The sequence below is a fragment of the Schistocerca serialis genome, chromosome 6, assembly GCF_023864345.2.
Source record: "Schistocerca serialis cubense isolate TAMUIC-IGC-003099 chromosome 6, iqSchSeri2.2, whole genome shotgun sequence".
Lineage (NCBI taxonomy): Eukaryota > Metazoa > Arthropoda > Insecta > Orthoptera > Acrididae > Schistocerca > Schistocerca serialis.
The window spans coordinates 757978473-757994628 of NC_064643.1; the positions used below are offsets into that span (position 1 = coordinate 757978473).

At 37.4% G+C, this 16156-nt stretch overlaps 1 protein-coding gene across 1 annotated transcript in view; it reads right to left on the reverse strand.

Annotated features, from left to right (window-relative positions):
- Positions 1 to 2645: 2645 nt before the first annotated feature.
- LOC126483901 (facilitated trehalose transporter Tret1-like) overlaps positions 2646 to 16156 on the reverse strand; it is a 259894-nt gene continuing 246383 nt past the window's right edge. Inside the window, exons 8-9 of the mRNA XM_050107170.1 lie at positions 15225 to 15718; positions 2646 to 3138 (exon numbers count right to left, since the gene is read on the reverse strand). Of these exons, the coding sequence (XP_049963127.1) occupies positions 2877 to 3138; positions 15225 to 15718 (756 nt within the window). The 3' untranslated portion in view covers positions 2646 to 2876. The remainder of the gene's footprint in view (positions 3139 to 15224; positions 15719 to 16156) is intronic.

Sequence of the window (16156 nt, forward strand, 5' to 3'; positions counted from 1 at the left end):
ACACATTTCAGAACCATGTGGACTAAGTCATGGTGTTCCCTTCTTTCTTTGGTCTACATTAATAATTTCCCATCACACGTTAGGGATTCTGAACCAGTACTGTTTGCAGATGACACCAGTCTATTGGTTGAAGGGAATAAAGAAGAAAATCTTATTGCATCTGCAAAAGATATTACAATAGGAGTGTCTGAATGGTTTACCAGAAACAGGCTAACAGTTAATCCCCAAAAAATGGTACACACAAATTTCCGCACTGATCAAACTAAAAATCCGGCACAACCTCTAATATGTATATATAACCAAAACATTAGTGCTGTCAATGAAACTAAATTTCTTGGGATTCATCTCCAGGAAAATCTTGAATGGAGCACCCATATCACACCCCTAAATTGAAAACTAGGAAAAATGAGCTACGAGTAAGAATTCTCTGCAGCAATACTACTGCAGAAACAGTTAGGGCTGTATACTTTGCTCGTGTACATTCAATACTGAAGTATGGTATCATTTACTGGGGAAATGTACATCAGGCCATAACAGTTTTCAGGAAACAAAAGGCAGTTAGAAGAATAATGAAACCAGTGAGCAGCAGAAAACCAAGCAAACCTTTCTTTAAAGATCTAAGGACCCTCACCTTCCCTGCATTTATATACTGGAAGCAGTCATGCATGTCAAAAAAAGCATACTGAGAAAAGAAAACATTTTCCCTCAAAACAAAAGTGTCCATGATTACTGTGGTGTCACTGCCAGACACCACACTTGCTAGGTGGTAGCCTTTAAATCGGCCGCGGTCCGTTAGTATACGTCGGACCCGCGTGTCGCCACTGTCAGAGATTGCAGACCGAGCACCGCCACACGGCAGGTCTAGAGAGACTTCCTAGCACTCGCCCCAGTTGTACAGCCGACTTTGCTAGCGATGGTTCACTGACAAATTACGCTCTCATTTGCCGAAACGATAGTTAGCATAGCCTTCAGCTACGTCATTTGCTATGACCTAGCAAAGCGCCATTACCAGTTACTATTGATGCTGTAAAACATGTACCGTCAAGAGCAATGTTCACCATTTACAGATTAAAGTTAAGTATTCCAGCAGCTACGTATGTTTTTTGTTAGTCTCACTTCCTTGTCCTGTTCCAGACCTCACGCCAGCCTGTGTGAGCTAAAACGCGTGCCTTTCGGCTTCCTCTCATAGTGGGTTGGCTGTCTTGCCAATCCACAACAATTACATTATCAGGTCAGACAGTGACATACATGTTAATCATTGTAACACCACATTATGCCAAAAAGGTGTATATCATGCAGGAACAAAACTTTACAACAGATTACCAGGACATATAAAATCTCTTCCTGAACTACAAAGCTTTAAAAAGTCTTTGACAGCCTACCTTCTGAAAAACTGCTACTTTTCAATCTCACAGTATCTTATGCAAGAAAAAAATGTAATTTTTATCTTTAATTGTAGAAATAAGTTATAAACATACAGCATTTCAAAAATTTGTAATTATTAACTGTATAGATTCAATTTGTTGTTAAAATTTAAATAATGTGTGTTTGACATTTGAAAAACCAATCGCTAAAAAGGTTCCAGAATGAGATTTTCACTCTGCAGCGGAGTGTGCGCTAGTATGAAACTTCCTGGCAGATTAAAACTGTGTGCCCGACCGAGACTCGAACTCGGGACTTTGCCTTTCGCGGGCAAGTGCTCTACCAACTGAGCTACCGAAGCACGACTCACGCCCGGTACTCACAGCTTTACTTCTGCCAGTACCTCGTCTCCTACCCTCCAAACTTACAGAAGCTCTCCTGCGAAACTTGCAGAACTAGCACTCCCGAAAGAAAGTTTGGAGGGTAGGACACGAGGTACTGGCAGAAGTAAAGCTGTGAGTACCGGGCGTGAGTCGTGCTTCGGTAGCTCAGTTGGTAGAGCACTTGCCCGCGAAAGGCAAAGGTCCCGAGTTCGAGTCTCGGTCGGGCACACAGTTTTAATCTGCCAGGAAGTTGCTAAAAAGGTTTTCTGTCCAATATCCTGTGTACAATATATGTAGTGAAAAAGAGATTATATGGACAAATAAATAAACAAATAATCTATGTACGGAAATAACCCATTAGATAAATGCATGAGGACAGGGAGAAACTGGTGGTTGTGTACCATGTGTACTGTTTTAGAAGAAAATAGAAATAAACATAGAACTGAATTTTAGTACCACATATTTGTATTGTTTTGCTGCCTCTCTGTACAGATCTCGTGATATGATGTTCCATCTCACTGACAGTCAGCAAGAACTTTACTTTTAGTGTGATTTAGAATTAGAATGGCAATTCTGAACTCATTGTCTAAACACAACAACACCACAATTAAGGTTAGGTGAATTGTGATACAATATGCAAATAACTGAGGAAGCGTAGTGTTTCAAAATGCTGTTTAATGCATCACTAGAGTATATAATCTGTGGCAAAAACAACTACGTATGGAAATCAGTGGCTTTTTGAATCTTATTAATTTTTTTTTAAAAAAAAAAGAAGAAAAGAAAAAAGAAAGTTGTAAATCTAACTTTTTCATTTATTAAAAAAAATTGTTTAACATTCACATTTCAAAATATTACATTATTAATTTACATTTATACAAATAACGTTAAAAATTGCTCCGATTTCAGTCAGTAAGTTCATATTTTTGGTTTTACAGTTTTACAATTGTTTACACAATTGACCATTATCGAACATGCATCATCATTGATATTTCACTTTAAAAAAATACATTTCATAACTCAGATTAGAGTTCGTTATTTCTTTTGTATCCAAAACTTGAGCAAATGAAGGCATGTTTAACAGGTAATTACACCATCTCTGCATATCCTGTTCAAGAGATGAAATGCATTCATTTATCTTTTTGTACTTAAGCGTTTCTCAGCATGTTTCTCTAACATACGCTTGAATATTGACTCTGTTTCATCAATGGGTTTTCCATCCGTTTCTGGCAAAAGGCAATAAATATGGATAAAAGCAATCAGACCCATGAAGCCATGTAGCCAAAATGTTCCTTTCACTCCAAGTGCATATGTCAGATAAGGATATATCTGCTCGCTTATGAAGGAAGCAGAATATGCTATGGCAGCAGCAGCACCAAGTGCTATGCCACGTGATCTGAAACAAAAGAATCAAAAACACATGTTTACTTTCAACATACACATACAAGCACTGCAAATTCCTACCTAGAATTTAAACTTCAGTTTCATTTTGCAGAAGTACTTATTATGGATGTGTGTATAAATGACGTTATACAAATACAAATGTCTGGGCTTCAACCCTCAACTGTTCCTAAGATTTTTTCTGACATTTATGCCATGTTGCACTATGGTTTAGTCTTAAACCCAAGATCCTCTCTTAACTGGGTGGGTAAGTCAGTTCAAAGGCAATATGAAGGCAAGGGCAGGCTGTATCCAACAGGGCAATGCCTAGTAAAGTGTGGTTGATGACAGGTTTACCTTTACAAGTACTTCCTGAAAAAATTTTTAATGCAAATTGAACATCACACTATTCAGCTTGGTCTAAACAGAGAACATCCACCATGCATATTTGCATAAGACAATCCAAGATAAAATGCAATAGTTAAGATTTACAGCAACTCGTCCAGTGCATAATGAGCCATTTCATTGCTGAAATTATTTCTTTGTTTTTAGTGGTGGTGGTGGTTAGTGTTTAACATCCCGTCGACAACGAGGTCATTAGAGACGGAGCGCAAGCTCGGGTTAGGGAAGGATTGGGAAGGAAATCGGCCGTGCCCTTTCAAAGGAACCATCTCAGCATTCGCCTGAAACGATTTAGGGAAATCACGGAAAACCTAAATCAGGACGGCCGGAGACGGGATTGAACCGTCGTCCTCCCGAATGCGAATCCAGTGTGCTAACCACTGCGCCACCTCGCTCGGTTCCTTTGTTTTTACTTTCATCTTTAGTTGTTTTACATTATGAACTACACTTATTCCTTTGTCAAGTTGCTTGCAAAATCTGTTTATGACATTGTTCGTATGGGAATTATTCACTGATATTAGTCATTCTCTTTTGCACTTTACATTCTGTTTTCTATGCACTCAATGAAATTATCTTTATTCTTAGTAGTAATGTAACGAAATCATACCAGTGACAGAGGGAATCATAGCTGTTTCCTATTCATTTGTTCATTTACGTTTATTGATTTGCATAAGGTAACAATAATAATGCATAAAATCAAAGCAAATATAAATTCTCACAAGACCTTATACACTTTTCTCAGCACATAAGTGCATTTGCTTTGATTTTCTTGTACTAACAAAATAATTTTTTTTTCTTATTTTGTCACTGAGTTGCTGTTTTGATTGGCTGTATAAACACCATGGTCAATTCTTGAGTCTCAAGAAGCTGTTTCTGTAATATGTTGATAGTAAACATGGCTTTATTTAACCAAATGGAACTCACTCTTGCAGAACTTTTGTTTTGTCTTACTCATAATGGTACAACTTATCAAGTCCTGTTTCTCATAAACAATTTATGCTTACAAATATTGTTAGAATTCTGATCTTCTTGTGGTTTGGCATTGATATTCCTTCAATTAGCATCTATATATTTACTGTACAGCAATAGTGCATCCTTACTGCAATATTAGTTGGCCCATTACCAACTTAATAACAATATTCTCTGGGAGGTACTTTCAGTCATTGTATAATCATATTTAGCTACTGAAGCCTCCATACCTAATTTCAATAGCTACTGTTCCCAGAAGAATGGCTGCTTTTACAAAATTATTAGTATAAAAATATAGATACTGTTGCATAGTCATCCAGCTGCTAGTTGTAGACTCCTTTTGTTATTAACTGTCCATTCTGTGTATGGCAGTAATCAGAAAACTTGTTAACTATGGCTTTCTCTTTGAGCTTTACATCAAGACTTTTTGAAATACTTCATAACTCCTCTATTTCACTCTGCTTCATTGCCAAGAGTATCATATAGAAAAAGTTATCAGTTAGAAAACCTAGAAATGTGATGTTTGAATGCAACTCTGTTGCCAATCTTCTCCACTTCTTTTCTTACTCATAATTTTTACTATGACAGTCCAGTTGCTGTTGCCATTTACTCTTGGATTCAAAATTATGCTGTTAAATTTCATTTTGATTCTTTTCATTGCAGGCTACATTGTGAGGAGCCTCCCTCCTAGAAAGATACAACCAATACACAAAGAAAATAAGAAGCCTTTATGGGATGTAACTGTAGAAATTCAAACAAACCAGAAACAACTAGCTTCTCAGGTAATGACGTCTATGACCAGGAATCCAAACGATAAAACAGTCCACACAATATGAGTGAAATGAAATTAGATAATTAAACATTTTATTTTTTGAAACAATCACCACTAGACTCTCCACACGTTTCCCCAGCTGCTCAACATTTCATTTTTCAATTCCTTGTTCATGAAAGTCCTTTTCCAGCTGAATGCACAACCATTTCAATATCTCTGTCACACTTCCATCTATTACAAAACTATGCCCCCTAGATCAATTCTCAGCTTCTTAGTGACCTGGAAGTGGTAAAATGATAAGTCCATGTTCTATTGAGAATAATCAAACAGTTCCTGGTACATATTTGGATTGGCGTATCGTGTACAGAGCTGTCTCTTGTTGCACACTGACTTCCAGTAAAATGACCTGTTCACTTTAATGTCAAAATCATTTGTTTCTGACAGTGCAGTAGAAATGAGTACGAGATATTTTTGTACTTTTGAGCAGAACAGACAGATTCTTCCCTCAAAACAAAGTGGCAGCACGTGGATGCTGTCAGTGTCAGTATATTTTTGCCTATGCTGAAAGGGTGTAATGTTTTGTAGGAGTCACAATATATCATACCTCCACTGCACAGAGCGTTACATACTGTGTGGCTCATAGTGAATTAACCACATTTATTCCACCCCCTCCCCCTTTGATAATATATTGGGCATTCATAGTCCCATTCAGCAACATTTCTACTTATCTATGAGATATTTTGACATATTTACAGTACTCTAAATGGAAATGAACTGCAGTCTATGCAGGACCATGACTGACATTAAGAATCTGATCTCTATAATTGCCTATTAACCTCCATCCAGCTAAGTCAGGACCATCACCTACAATAAAATTTTCTTCATTGATGACAGTGTGGGACAGGCAAGGGAATATAAAAGAGTCCCTCTCTGATGATTTCACCTGTTGGTGTCACTTTGTCCACTTAAAGATTCAAATGAAAGGTATGGTGTTGTCTAGCTCAGGCTCCTCAACATGCATATGCATGTTCATACATGGAATTTTTTTTGATAGTGATAAGTTCCATTGCACTATAGAGCAAAAAACCTTCATGAATCCACCAATGTGAATATCAGTCATTAGTATGATTCACATTCCCTTCTCTTTTTAAAACACAACTCCATGAGGAAACAAGAGAAACAGGCAAAATACAGTATGCATGAATGTATTTTTCCAAAACATTCTCAGTTTTTTTATACTAGTTATAAAGTTGCTTGTTCCAGAAACCATAATTTTAACTTTATTTTTAGACACTATTACTTAACTGCTGGATACATAAAAAATGACTCTTGACCATGTACCACCATCTTAGCAGTGATCTGTTCTTATTTTGCAGTAGGTTAACTTTTCTGACTCTTCTTCATTGCTTTTGTTTGTTCTCTTGCTCATTTTTTCTGATAAAGTAAAAATAGAGAAAATAACACTTTATAAAGTGGAAGTTGTTATTACCAGATGCAAAAGTTATGATGCAAACACAAGCCTTTGGCTTCTAGAGTTTCTGCACTTGCTTTAGGATGGAAGTGGTGAATGAAAGAAGACTGTTAAGGATTTAAGTTACTCTCATACGTTTACCTACTTAGACACTCCCTAATCCCCTTTGCCATTTGTATGTAGATGATAAGCAGTTGTCATCTTTTTGGTGATGACGCAGTGTGAAATTATCTCTGATACTGGTATCAACTGGAGAACTTTTCCATGGTTAGAGATCAAAGCATGCAGTGTTCTGTGCTTCAGAATGATATCATCTGCAAGGACCTTTGGAATTTCCAAAGCTTCAGCAGTCAGCACAACTTCGGTGACAGCATACTAGATGAGATAGTCAGTGCAGACTATTATCTATTGATCCCCTTTTGCTGAATTTGGAAATTTCCCCAAGAGGCTGACTCCAATTTGGTGGAGTGGTGCTGTCAGATGCCCTAGAGGTAGTTGTGATAAGTGTTTCCAGCACTGGTATTCCTTAAGTGAATCACATAGTGTCTGATAGATCAGTAGAGACAAGGCCAGTGATATCTGCACCTGGTCTAAAGTCTCCATGAATCCCAGGTGATGAGAAGTTGGAGCATTGTGAAAATTCCTCAGGATCGCTGGCAACAGATTAGCTGGGATGACAAGCTACCATTTCTGCCCTATTGGATCAAAGGTCCTCTCAAACAGTTTTCTTTTTATTAATTGGAATCCTCCTTTGATTGGTTCCTCATTGTTGAATGCTTCTATGGTTTTTAGCAATGCTCTGTTCCACAGCAATGTCATTTAATACAGTGAGGATTGAGATTTCACCCACGCTGGTGCATTCTGCCAAAGGATTCCATTAAAGGCAGTCAGTATCCTCATATTTTTGCATCAATGTTTGTATACTGTTGTGACGACATGCCCCTGAAGTCCCAGAGCCCGTCTTGTCAGTTGTGATGGTACAGCCCCCAAGAAGGCACATCATAAGCTTTGGGAGCAGATGCAGCCAAGAATGCAGAGTTTGTTATGCTGTGTGTGAGAGTTGTCGGCTCATGAGCTCACATTCGACAGCTAAGAGAGCATGGTGACAAGCCATGTGGCAGCTGAGTGTGGCCATCCACAGTCGCAACAGCTTTGTGGTTTGTTCGCTAGATATTGGCACTCTTTGAGCTCTGCTACTGGAGCAGACACAATGTACAAGAAATTCGAACACTAGCAGATGACTCACTCTGAAAGCACATGGCCAGTATTTTCAGTGCTCAAAAGCCATTGGGGAGAAAAATTGTGGAAAGGGCCACCATGAGAGACTAAAGGATCTTGTTAAGGACTGAAAAATCAGATATGTTCTAATAAAATGTGCATGTTGCCCCAGTAAGATACTGGAAAGCCAGCACCAAAGAAGTAAAGGGAAAATTATAGTGAGTACAAGGGTATAAGTACACCCCCAATGTGATGAGTAGTTTTTAAGTTATTCTGTGATAAACAACTTACAAACTGTATCAACTTTAAAATTTCTAACTCAGTGACAGCTACACCAATTTTCATAAATAGGGTGTCAGTGGATAGATCTCATAGAGACCTTTTAGAGAATTAAACCAAAACTGTGATAAACATCAATATTTTTTAACTAAAGGCTGGAATGTGAAAAATTGGTAAATTTAGCCACAAGATTAATTTATATTGTAAAAGTTATGGCAGCATTAAAGAATAATAATAGTTAAGAAAGTAGAAACAGGTTCATAATTAAATGTTTATATTTGTTAACAATAACATCAGTAATGTGATTCCATAGATTTTTCCCAGCGTCTCATATGTTTTTGCTCTTCACGGGTATGCTGCCAGATGTGATCATCTTCACTGCACGATATGTCGGCGATCCATCTGGCTGCCATCTTCAGGTGCGATCACTGAGTACACAATCAGTTCCAGCATGATTGTGTACTCAGCGACCGCATCTGAAGATGGTGGCCAAATGGATCGCTGAAATATCATGTGTGAAAACGATCATATCCAGCAGCATACCCAAGAAGAGCATTAGCATTGGTAATGTTTTTTATGTTGAAAGTGTAATTTATGTGAAAACCGGTGTGTGAACTAAAACTCTAATGTCAGCACTGATAGCTAATAAAATTTGGTATTGATTTCATGTATAATACTTGTGTACAGCAATAGATTTACATGTTTACATGGCCAGAAGGTAAATGTACTTGATTTGACCCATATGACCCATAACAAAGTATAAATACCTGGCCTATATCTTGGCTCAGGCATGCTGGTTAGGGAGGTATTCATGAACAATCTCTGTGTGAGTTTCATGGGCAGTGAGTTGGCCATGTCATGAAAGTATTGAGAGCTTGGAGTTGTGGAGTCTGAAAATTTTCATGTGGGTCACCTGTGAACATAATATTTTCAACCTGTAGACTTGAGTATTTTTTCATCAGTGGAGAATTTTGAACTCTGAAATCTAGAGTATGGATTTGGACTCATGATTTTTGCTAGTTAGCATCTGAGAACTAATTTGAATCTGAAACAAGTTGGACTTTGAATTTTTTGAAGCTTTGGAGTAAGTTGGGACCTAGCTGAGATATTGCATGGTTATTTACACTCTTGCATAGGATAAACATTCACCCTTGGAAGCTGATTAACCTTGTTGCTGCATGTCATAACGAAAATAAATCTAATAGTTTCATGAAAAACAAATCCTTGTGAATTGTGAAACTTTATTACACAAATTTAGCAAACTCAAGTGGCAGACTCTGTAAGAGAGGCGCTCTGCATCGCGGTGTAGCTTGCTCGCCAGGTTTCGAGAGGGTGCGTTTCTGGATGAGGTATCGAATATTTTGCTTCCCCCTACTTATACCTCCAGAAGAGATCACGAATGTAAAATTAGAGAGATTCGAGCGCGCACGGAGGCTTTCAGACAGTCGTTCTTCCCGCGAACCATACGCGACTGGAACAGGAAAGGGAGGTAATGACAGTGGCACGTAAAGTGCCCTCCGCCACACACCGTTGGGTGGCTTGCGGAGTATAAATGTAGATGTAGATGTAGAAATCCCTGCCTATTTTCTATTAAATAATTTGGGCAAATGTGATGGGTCAATGGTTAGGCCCTAGTAGTTAATGCAGCCAGACATTAGAAAAATTGAACCTTTCACTATGGCCCATGGTGGCTTGCCACTAACTAAAACTTTAAAAGTAGATAATCCGTGCAGTAGTTCTGTGGGCTCAGAGCGGTTTAGTAATCCATTGGACATTGACCTTCAAGTGATACTTGTTCAGTTCAGTATTTCAGTTTTATGTTTACATTTTCAAGTTAGTCAGTGCATATGGGAATTAGTGGACAGTGCAGTACAGTCACACAGCCAACCTGCTGGATCCTTCAGGCTAGTCAGCCAGCACAGAGAATAGTGATCCATCAGGACAGTGAATGATTTGCGAAATAAATAAAGCAAGAACTTGTCGACAGCCCAAACATCTGAAAGGCATTCCTACTCAGTCATAGAGCAGTTCTTCTCAAACTTGGAGAGTACTATGGAAGCATAAGCTATCACTTTTTCAGTGCCTTCCTGAATTTGTTCTAGAACTGTCCCTATTCCAAAACTGTTAACATCCGTGTGAACTTTGTCTTGGCATTCTCCTCATACAATGATAGAATTGGAGAATATGTTAGCACTTCCTTAAGGACAAGGAAACATCATTCTTGTGCCCTGTTACAGGAAAATTTTGTGTCTTCCCACAGTAGTTCTTGGTATAGAGGTCCTTCATGAATCACTGGTAGTATAAGCACATTCTCCGAAAACTTCTCGTATCACAAAAGTCCCAAGGAGTAGGAAAATCTGTGCATGTTCGTATTTTCTCTGGATGAGATGGACTCCATCAACATTCACTAGGTGCCCCAAGATTTTTATTTCCTGTGTGATGAAGAGGAACGTTTTCGGACTCAGGTGAAGACTTGCAGTCTGAATACACTTCAACATGGTTGTCAGATGGCTTTGATATTCTTCAAATGTTTAAAGATATTGTCACCGGTACAAAGTTCTTCTATGGTCCAGAGGTACAGATGAATGATGGGAGATTCCTGAAGACCCATTCAGTGATCTTGAAGTCTTCATGGGAGGGGTTACTTTCAGCACTCACCATGGAACATGAACAGAACTCAAGGATCTATCAGAGACACCTTTCGGAGGTCCAGTAACAAGATCTAGAGACAGGGTGCTGTAGTCAGCTCCAGTGAGGAGAGCTGAAACAGCTGATCACTGCTGCTCCAGGAGAGGGAGCAGGGCCATAAGTTCTGCTGACGTTAGTGTGGTGTAGTGGTAGTGTCACTGTCTGGCACGCTGTGGATCACTATTTCAAACCTGACCACCAGCCATTATTTTTTATTCCTAATTTAGCATTTCTAATACATTCTTGAAATATCTCATTTCAGTATATCTGGAATAGTCAATGGTTGTATAAATACTAGTTTTGTCAAATATTTGATATTCGTTTAAAAAACTGCACTCTCTGTCCAATACATCAGTTCTTTCCTGGCTCTGTGTTTTGGTGTCAGCAACAAATGTGCTTTCAGTGCTAGCTATGGTACTTAAATGATAATGTTACCTTCAGATTTGGACTTGATTGTGGTTCTATTATGGCAATATGGAGTACCTGCCTCTTTGGTGAAACTCTGCTGGAGCAGAAGAAGTTTTACTATGGTAGAAAAAAGACATTCTCTGCATTTTTTATTTGAGTTACTTAACTTATTGCAGACAACACTCTGCTGAGCACAAAATACGGTCCTGAGCTCATACATACTGAAAGAACTCAAACAGAATACCCACATATTTGAAATTAGATCAAATGTTCACTCATATGTACCAGAAACAGGAATATACATGGTATTGCTCAGATTAAATAATTGTTTGCACATTAGTAAAATATTTTTCAATACTATATCTCATGACACAAGGTAATTTCACAAAAATAAATGTAAAATGGTAGTAGAGTCGTGGCTGAAAGAAAAACCATTCAGAAGACTAATGACTTTATAGGTATCGAAAAGAAAATACCATCTTTTATTATAAATACCTGTGAACAAACCAAGTCACAACTTTCAGCATACAACTAAATTTGTGTTCTATGTAATTTCTGCAACAAAATTAAAATTGCATATAACCTTTTCTTATGAAGTTTGTTTAACTAGAAACGAGATACATAATGAATAGTCAAACAAGGGCTGATGCAAACCTCTGTTGCAGATATGAGGTCCCATGACCAAGGCATTTCTTGTATACTAGTGGACAGGCAAAGTAAGGAATCATTTAACAAATCTATCACTTCTTCCAGTCCAGTATACATTGGGTTCATGATGTGTAAACTTACTGCATCATTATAACATGTTCATCTAATTTGTCAATGCAAGTGGCATTAACACCCTGGAGCCTGGCCAGCAATTTCAGTTAACCTGACTCCATTAACTTTTCCACATAGTCTCCTGTAACAATTATTGTCTGGGAAACACCAATAATGGGCGAAGAAGAAATCTTGGCAAGTACAGCTGCTGCTTCTGTTCTTGCCCAGATGAGACTAGGATGTTAGCACATGAAGCAGAACTAACTGCAGTGTTTCCATGCTGAATTCAAATGTTTGGAGCACATTAAAAAAAATCACTGTAAATTATATATCAGTCTCTTACTAGTAGGTCAAAATGAGATAACATTTTTCATGTCTCTTGACAATTAGCTCGATTTATAATTTGAGTATGTTGTTCCTTTCCTGAGGTTCTTTATTTACTTCGTTATTTTAACTCTTCAGAGGTCCTGGTAGTCTGTCCCAATGATACAGAAACATCCTGTAGAGATACAATTCTGTGAATGTACAGCTAGTCAGTTTTCTTACTTTCTGAAGTTTTTACTCCAAAGAAGTCTCAGTACAAATATTTGTTTCTAGATTCAGTCAATCCAACAGTCACGTAAGTGCTCTCGGATGCAATGTCTATATGAAATCTCTGTCGCGTTTGGTAATACCAGTCAGTGGTTGGTGCTTCTGGTGTACTCAAAGGAATAGAGTAGGAATTTAGTGAGCTCTCTCATGACATTCTGTATACATTCTGTACACCATATGCTTTTGAGTGGACCCATTCATTTAATTAATTAATTCAATCATTCATTCATCATGTTCCATAAATCCTATGAAGAAGGAGAATCTTCATTGATGTGGAACAGGTCAACGTATGTGTTGTGGTCAGAATCAGATTTTAGTGAGAATTCATTTTTTCTAGTTAAAACTAGTTTATACTGAATCTAGAATTTTTTAGGTATAACTGGACTTTACTGCCATACATGTTTGAAGTTAAGATAAAACTAGCTTTAACTTTGAACATTAGATAAAACTAGTTTCAGCTAGAGGAACTTGTTTGGGGGGAAATAATTCAGTCAAGAGCAATTAAGTGTTGATTGAGATTTAAAAAAAAACATTTTTATTGTTTAATATAATATGATCATAAATTATTTTTCACATTTTTACGGAACATCACAGAGGTTCCAAAATAAGCCCCATTTTCTTCACACTCTTTTTTTTGGTGAATTTTCACACGTAGAGAGCTAAATATTTATTATCTCCATTATTACGTTCACATATTTTCTTGAAGTTTTAGTTTTTAGTCTCTCTTGACTTCCATGACCAATGGCCACAGGAGCTGCTTCAATAATATCAAAAATTTTGTCTATATGTAAATCGTAGGCCCTACTCCACAGGCTCTTTCTTTGTCCCTAAATTTCATGTACCACAAATATTAATACTCTTGAATCAATTTAATCTTCTGCAATGTTTCTGTGTCTGTTTTTCAGCTAATTGTGCTTCTTCAGTTTTGTATAGAAATTTATTGTAAGTTTCTTCTGTGATAATGTTGCAGAGTGTTTTTTTTTCTGTTTTTCTTTTCGTGTTCATCAATAGGTAATATCCTTTCTAAAAATGCTTCCTTCCATCGTGTTTATTGATTTAGATGTCAGGCAATGCTGCTCATCAAATTAGTCAGTCTAAACAGTTTTAACGAAGTCATTTTGTCAAAACATGTTTTGTCTAGCCAAAATCATTTTTAACTGACATTCATTTTTGACCAGCAATAATTCTAGTTATAACAAAGGTATTCAGTATAATTTAAATTAACTAGTAAGAACATGTTCTTACTACAAATCGGTTTTTGTTGAAAAATATGCATTAACAAAAGATAAGCAACATGTGCAAACTTAATCTGCACTGTAATGATGATAAACTATCACTATAATGTAAAACACTATTTGTGCTGATCTGAACAAAAGAGGCAACGTAGCAAATTACAAAAAAGACAGATTGCTACTCACTGTACAAAGAAGGCTTTGAGTTGCAATCAGGCACAACAAAAAGATGGCTATACATTTGAGCTTTCAGCCTAAAGGCCTCATTCTAAAGTAGAAAAAACACCCCCCCCCCCCCCCCCCCCCACACACACACACACACACACACGCACGACAGGTACACGGTCAACACAACCACTGTCACTGGTGCTGTGGGCAGACTGCACATAATATTTACTGTGTGTCTTCTACTTTAGAAGAGGGCCTTCTGGCCTAAAGCTCGAATGTATAGCAGTGTTTTTACTCTCTCTCTCTCTCTCTCTCTCTCTCTCTCTCTGTGTGTGTGTGTGTGTGTGTGTGTGTGTGTGTGTGTGTGTGTGTGTATGTGTGCATGTGTGTGTCCGAAACTCACCATCTCCTCTGTATGGTGAGTAGCAGTCCTTCCATTTCATAATACTGTCATTATTCCATCTTGGATTTTTCAATGTTTAATTTAATCTAATAAATTAAAAGGAAAGCCATTTTATAACTTTGATTTTGGTGCAACTATTAACAGGCCATCAGGAATTATGAGATCTGATGACCACCAGTATACGCTTTTAAACGGTGAGGTCTTTCCATGATAAGAATATATTCCTGGAGTTGTTTAGGTTATCTGTTTTAGTAAAAAGGTTGTGTTAGTTACAGAAATAGTCCCTAGACTACAATCTGCAACCAACAACTGCAATAATTTTCACAACTGTTCATTTTTCAGTAGTTTCTGTAACTTATAGGATCAGTTAAAACAATTTTATGTGGCTTTCAAATTTCATATTAACAAGATACAGATATCTGAAAGCAAATGAACCCATCATATGTCTTATACCCTATGGCACAGCTCACTTGCCTAATGCTTCCAAATTTTACCTTCACATTGTTCATATTCTTATCCTCCCCTCCCCATCCTTAGCAGTCAAAAGTCAACAACTCATTTTGCCTCCATTCTGTAGCTGCTTGTCTAGTGAAAGAGAATTGCATTAACTTACCAGCGTATATTCTTTATCAAATCTCAGTCACATCTGTACAGACAAACTCTTTGAACCAGATTTACAGTGCAAAGTAACATAAAAGTTGTTTCAGTTCCAAATTATGAGCAATGTATTAAACAGACTTACCTTACAGGAAATAGCTCGGCTCCATAGATCCAAGGAATTTCATAAACTCCAATGTATCTCGAGAACAGCAACAATGTAAAAGCTACCAGAGCTATTCCAGTGACAGGAAGCTGTAGAACATTATCAACTGTCACTGCTGAACTGCAGATGTCTGTTCCATTTGACTTCAATATGGTGAATCTTGTTCCATTTTCTTTGAAATTTCCTGTTTCACCCACATGATCATTATTAGCATCTGTAGCATTTGGCTCATCTACTGTGTATGACATGCCAAGTGAACCACTTTTTGTGTCAGCAAAAGTCACCGAATTACAGTCCATTCTGTACCTAACTCCTGCATAATTATTCTCAAACACATTTACACATGTGCCAAGTGCTATGTTACAGATACAGCAGACCACAATTGATGTGAGTGCCAGTTCTCGTTTTCCAAACTTTTTCAACAGCACTGTGAAGATGCTAATGCTAATGAACCCTAGAAGTGAGGCATACACCTGTTGAAAAATGTGTCATACTTAGTACATGCTATATCACATTAATTAAATTAACAAGCAAATGAAACTAGTCATCATTTAAAGACAGAAAAGGTACATCCTAATTGCAGATATTGTGAAAAAACAGTGTTCAACAAAATTTATTTGGACAACAAGGAACAAAGGAATGAAAATTTCACTATTATTAGCTTTTAATTAGTAACTGACATGTTTATTACATAAACAAAAATGTAAAACAGTTCAAAGGGCAGCAAAAGGAAGGAAAGTATTTTAGGATTCAGTATTCAGTTGATGATAGCAGTTACTGGAAATGGAGCCTGCGCTTGGATTTGAGAATTTTTATGAACTGGTTTTATGAAGCAGACCATCATTAAAGTAACATAACTTAAATATCTCATAAACAGCAGCAAAGTAGCTGTTATTATTCAGAGATTTTGA